At 30.2% G+C, this 6,810-nt stretch overlaps 1 protein-coding gene across 1 annotated transcript in view; it reads left to right on the top strand.

Annotated features, from left to right (window-relative positions):
• Window positions 1-931, top strand: part of LOC141289418 (hyccin-like) — a 42,120-nt gene extending 41,189 nt beyond the window's left edge. Inside the window, exon 4 of the mRNA XM_073821516.1 lies at window positions 698-931. Coding sequence (XP_073677617.1) covers window positions 698-931 — 234 coding nt within the window. The remainder of the gene's footprint in view (window positions 1-697) is intronic.
• Window positions 932-6,810: the final 5,879 nt, after the last annotated feature.

A 6,810-nucleotide genomic window follows, 5' to 3' on the forward strand; every position in this document is an offset into this window, starting at 1 on the left:
CAATCAGTAGTAATATATATATATATTAGTTCTAGGAACATTCCCTGTAGGTTCTCTTTTTCTAATAAACAACAGTTCCCTGAAGGCTTTTTTTTTTTTTTTTTAGGTTTCATTTGTATAACCTACAGGAAACGTTCCCTGCAGATTATTTTTAGGTTTAATTTTATAACCTAAAAAGAACGTTCCCAGAACATTCCCTGAAAGTTATTTTGAAGTTTTATTTTTATAACCTTGAGAGAACATTCCCAGAATAGCTATTTTTAGTAATCATAACAGTGTAAACTAATTTTTGCAGATGATTCTGATTATTGTAATGCTGAAATTAAAAAAAAAAAAAAAAAAAAAAAAAAATATATATATATATATATATATATATATATATATGTATATATATATATATATGTATATATATATATGTATATATATGTATATATATGTATGTATGTCCTAAAATGGTTGCTGAAATGTGAGGGATATATATTTATTAAATTTTATACACAGTTTGGCAATTAGCCTAAAATCTACTTATTTATTTTTTTATTTAACTTTTTTACATTTGAAAGAAATAGTTTTTTGTAATTTGTGTTTTTAACTGCTTTAATCTCTTTGTATTGTATTTAAATCAGATTTATGTTTAAATTTAGTGAACTGGTGCACTGATTTGTAATGGTGATCTGTGTGTCTGTGTGTCTGTCAGCTGCTGGAGCCGGTGTGTCATCAGTTGTTCGAGTTTTACCGCAGCGGTGAGCCACGTTTACAGCGTTTCACTCTGCAGTTCCTGCCGGAGCTGGTGTGGAGTTACCTGTCTGTGACGGCGGGACGAGACCCGCACTGCAGCGGCTGCATAGAGGCGCTTCTGCTCGGCATCTACAACCTGGTCAGTGTCCTGCTACGCAAACACACGCTTCACACACTTCATATGATGAAATAATATCAATGTGACTGTACTAACCATATCAGAGGAAAACAAAACATCTGAATAATGACAATATTACCTTCTGTAGAGCTGATTTATGCTCTAGAGAAATTGATTTTTTGATTTTGATTTTTGATGAACTTGGCACAGGACAGTGTTAATGGTTTAGTATTTAAAAAGCATGTCTAATTTATTTAAATAAATTTATTAAAAGTACGAAATGTTCACTTTTAGGCCCCTATTAAGTACTTTCTTCCCTCAGATTTATTTATTTATTTATTTTCAGTGTTTTTCATTTTAATATTATCTGGATTATATCTGATAATAATATCTGGAGTTCATTTTTATGGTTTAATTGCATTTTAATAATCAAATCATTTTATTTTATAAAAACAACTTAATTTATATAAAAAATAATAAATAAATTGTGTGCTGTATTAATATTTTCTGATAATCAAACGAGGGCATAAAACATTAATTTAATTTTATTTATTAATATTATATATTTTGTTTGGCAAAGAAAAGTGTTGCACATCAGTGGTCTACTGTTAAAATTGTTTCTATTAAATTGTGTTTTTAATAATTTATATAATTAAATATATAATATAAATGTATATAATATGAAATATAAATATGATTTATTATTATTATTAGTGTTAGTTTTTCTATTATTATGATTATTATTATTGTTATTATCATTTTAAATATTTTTCTTTTTCATTTTTCTGTGTTCTTTTTTGTGTTAATGTGGTAATTTTGGTTATCAAATGAAGGCATAATTTTACATGAATTTAATTTATCTTTTAATCAAATCAAAATTAAATAATTATAAATTATAAATTTATGAATATGTATTAATATTATTTATTATTTTTGGCAAAGAAAGTGTTGCACATCAGTGGTTTGCTGTTAAAATTTTGTTACTCTTAAATTTTGTTTTTAATAATAATTTATATAATTAAATATATAATATAAATAAAATATGAATACATTTTATGGATATAAATGTAGAATAATGATTTATTATTATTGTTATTATTATTATTATTATTTTTCCTATTATTATTATTATTATCAATAATAATATAATAATGTTGTTCTTATTATTATTATTATTATTAGTGTTAGTTTTTCTATTATTATTATTATTATTATTATTTTAAATACTTTTTCATTTTTCTGTGTTCTTGTGTTAATGTGGTCATTTTGGTTATCAAATGAAGGCATAATTTTACATGAATTAATTTTTTTTTTAATCAAATGAAAATTAAATAAAAAAATAAATTAAAGGGTTTTATTTAATATAATATTATTTAATTTAATTTATAAATATGTATTAATATTATTTATTATTTTTGGCAAAGACAGTGTTGCACAAGAGAGGTGTACTGTTGAAATTGTTACTGTTAAAACATTTTTTAATAATTAAAATAAAATATAAATATTAAAAAATATATATAAATAATATTAAAATTACAATTAATAATAATAATAATAATAATAATAATAATAATAATAATTATTATTATTATTATGTTAGTTTTAGTATTATTTTTATTATTGCATTGCAATAGCAATATCTTTTTGAAACTGATCTTATTTTGACGAGTTTTGACGAGACTTTTGAGTTTCTCTGTGTCATATGATTGATTTCTTTTATTTTGGTCTTCAGTTTTGAGTGCACATAAATATGACTTGGAAAAGATATCCAAGACTTTCGTTTGATACCGATCCCAGACACTTTAACCCTTAGAAATCACATCAAGAAATGCTGTAAATGTGTGTTAGAGAGCAGTTTCCTTTGGCTTTTCCTGTGAACTTTAGCCGTAGATTTAGCCTTGGGCAGGAAGTCTTGTTTTCCAGCCGGCTGTGAGAAGGGAAGCCCAGCGCTGAGCGTCGTCGGTGGTCTTTCATGGGTTTTACACCCCGTGAAGTGTCCCTGAATAACAGAGTAGGTCATCTGTCAATCAGACTCCATCATTATCCTGACTCTATCAGCTCTGAAACAGCAGACGGTTGGTGGGCGTCCTGTATTTACTCAAATCTCACTCGATCTGCTCTGAACTCCTGAATCAGCTTTGGCGTTTCATCATGACTGTGCTCAAAAGTGTTTCCACATCGTGTCACAAACTCTCGACACTTTCACCATCAGTGTTAGATTGAGGACTGACAAAGTGTTGAACTTTCTACTTGCTCAACTGCATTTCTGACAGCAGCTCAGTTGTTTCCAAAGCAGCTTTTCCAGTCACAGGCTACTTTTCCCATGTGAAAGAAAGCTTCCTCATGGGTTTTTAAGTCATTTCATACACAGCACAGCTTTGCCAAAACCCTTTATCCCTGAAACATGTGGGTTTAACCTTGTGAGGAAACCTTTTTTATGCAGTTAACAAGATATTTTTTATCAAATATAAAAAGTTGTAAAAGTTTTTTTGCATAAATATGTATATTGTTTTTATATATTATTTTTGTGTGTGTGTGTATATATATATGTGACCCTGGACCACAAAACCAGTCTTAAGTCGCTGGGGTATATTTGTAGCAATAGCCAAAAATACATTGTATGGGTCAAAATTATTGATTTTTCTTTTATGCCAAAAATCATTAGGATATTAAGTAAAGATCATGTACCATGAAGATTTTTTGTAAAATTCCTACTATAAATATATCAAAATGTAATTTTTGATTTGTAATATGCATTGTTAAGAACTTAATTTGGACAACTTTAAATGTGATTTTCTCAGTATTTTGATTTTTTTGCACCCTCAGATTTCAGATTTTCAAATAGATGTATCTCGGCCAAATATTGTCCTATCCTAACAAACCATATATCAATAGAAAGCTTATTTATTGAGCTTTCATGTGATGTATACATCTCAGTTTTGTAAAATTTAACCTTATGACTGGTTTTGTGGTCCAGGGTCACATATATATATATGCAAGACGCTCGGGACAGTAGACAGCATCGTCACTAAAGTTTAATTTGCCTGCGACTGTTTGTCAAATTCGTGCAAGTACAGTATTAGAATCGAGAAACAGCTTGTGTTTTTAAGCCTTTAAATGCTACCTTCTCTGTGATGTCGTGAACACCAGAGCCATAGAGAAACAGAGTTGCGACACTCCCATAGGCTTCCATAGGAACTGAGGAATGCGGAAGTAAAGCGTGTCATGGAGCGGTCAATAGTTCCAAACAACCAATAGCTCCTCCATTGAAGCCCATTCATTTCAGCGCTTCTCAAGCACAGTCGGCGGTAAATTGAAGAAATTACTGCATTTTTTTTACATTTTCACGCATCAGTTGACCTCTCGGAAAACTGGCCAGTAGTGGTATTTTATAAAGCGTGTTGTAGTTAATGTTTATCGTTAAAAAATAAACAGTTATACTGTAAATGCAGTTAGATAACGTGAGAAACACCGTAATAGCGACCATAACCAGATACTAGTTGTCATATTTTTACGTTTTTAGTCTTTCTGCAATCTTTCTCTCATTGTGGGAGATTGAATGAGTTTCAGTAAAGACTGCATTCAAGAAATACGATAAAAAAAATGTATACTGAATGCAATTCGTTGCCTTGTGCTTTTTTAAACACTATTTTCATCTTTTCTATTATGTCAAATGCCATTTTTGCTTGCCTTTTATAATATCCAGTTATGCTGTATATTTGAATATCATAAAATAACACAAGTAAATTACTTTTTTTCTTATTTAACTTTAAATCTTTAAATCGAAACATATAAAAAAGAGAGTGTTTGATCGTGTCCAAATACACATTCAAATGTATTTAACCTTAAATATCACACTAACTGTAATATAAATACTATATGTGACCCTGGACCACAAAACCAGTCTTAAGTCGCTGGGGTTTGTTTGTAGCAATAGCCAAAAATACATTGTGTGGGTCAAAATTTTGGATTTTTCTTTTATGCCAAAAATCGTTAGGAAATTAAGTAAAGATCATGTTCCATGAATATTTTTTGTAAAATTCATACTATAAATAATTCAAAATGTAATTTTTGATTAGTAATATGCATTAAGAACCTAATTTGGACAACTTTAAAGGTGATTTTCTCAGTATTTTGACTTTTTTGCACCCTCAGATTCCTGATTTTCAAATAGATGTATCTCGGCCAAATATTGTCCTATCCTAACAAACCATATATCAGTGGAAAGCTTATATATTGAGCTTTCATATGATGTATATATCTCAGTTTTGTAAAATGTAACCTTATGACTGGTTTTGTGGTCCAGGGTCACATATTAGAAAATGTTATCTTTTAAATGGTCAGGATCAATATTGCACATATTATTTAGTACAAAAAAAAAAAAAACTCCTCAAAATATTAACTAAGTAGAAATGAACTATATATTACAATTATTTAATTGAATAAAAGTTACACTTAAGGTGTTTGGTCACATTTGACTGCCAAAAAGTATGAGAACATATTAATTATGTCTCTTTATCACTGCCCAGAATAAAATGCGATTGTAAAGCGTATTCAGAGAAGTTATCAATACACAATCAATGCACATTATGTGTTAATAATTACTCGAAATTGCTGCAAATATTGTAAAACTGCTGTCTATCCTACTTAAACCCATTCAAACACAGACAGCGCGGAGCTGTTTGGAACTATTGAGAGCTCCATGAACCACGTGACCCGCGGCGGCGAGATCAAAGCGTGTCGCAACTCTCTTTCTCTATGGCTCTGGTGAACACCATATTGCTTTTCGGTTCCTCTCATCTGATTGGATGTTGTAAACACTGTTTTTCTCCGTAACCTGGTAACAACCAGTACAGCAAAGAGACGGCAACATGGCGGCAACATCAAATGAAAAAGAAAACGTCTGTTTCTAACTCGCATTTGCGACTAAAAATTAGTACGTGCGACTGTGGAAAAAAAATATTTAGGAGCACCATGTGCGACTGACCCCATCAGCATATTTGTGTTTGCGCTCAGGGGAGCTTCTACACGTTTTTGCAACGTTGAGTAATGTATCACAGACATATCTCACCAATCCTTTCATAAACAAAGTGTAGAGAGAGTGTAAATAAGAGACAGATTGTGCAGTAAGTTACAGAGAGCTCCGTTGATTATAATAGGCTTTGTGATATCGCAAACTAAGATGAGTGACAACTTTTAATAAATGTTGTGGGAGTTTGTAAATGAGGTATTGATTTAATACAACAGTTAAATAAACAAGAAGTTATTATTAAGTGGCTTACATTGTCTGACTATAACACTGCCTGGTTTTGCTCTGTTTCGTCGTCAAAAAGTAGTCTGAAACAAGTCACACCTGAGCCGCTGTGCATCTCCATTCAAACACAGCGGTGTTTCGTTTATGAATGAACGTGCGTTTTTAAACGAATCTAGTGACATGATTCAATTTCCCATTCATTAAGAGTCACTTGCTTTATTCCCGAATGAACCATCCGTTAGAATGAATCAAATGAATATGATTCAGTAATTAAATCAGTGTCTTGCCGCCACCTGCTGGCAGATCTCTGTATTCAAAATTTTATAACATGAATTTATGAACAAAACTTTTAACATAAATTCTGCTTAATAACACTCTGTTTACTAATATTGATTAATTTTCTTCTTTGCAACAACATTCCTTTAATAGGAGTCCTCCATTTATGTATAGTTAACTGCTGATCTGGGACCATCAACCTGGACACACTGTTGTGCATAAATTTAGTTACATCACATTTAGACTTTTTTAAAATTGTCAATTGTATTTAAGGAAAAATACAGATATATTTGGCTTTTGACACATTATTTAAAATGTGGCAAAGAAATAACTATTAACTTTTTATTTTTTTGGTTGGGCCAGTAAAAATTTTGGCAGGGCAAGTAAAAATCTGAACCACTAAATATTTATTCTAAATGATTAA

Source organism: Garra rufa, chromosome 17, assembly GCF_049309525.1.
Source record: "Garra rufa chromosome 17, GarRuf1.0, whole genome shotgun sequence".
NCBI lineage: Eukaryota > Metazoa > Chordata > Actinopteri > Cypriniformes > Cyprinidae > Garra > Garra rufa.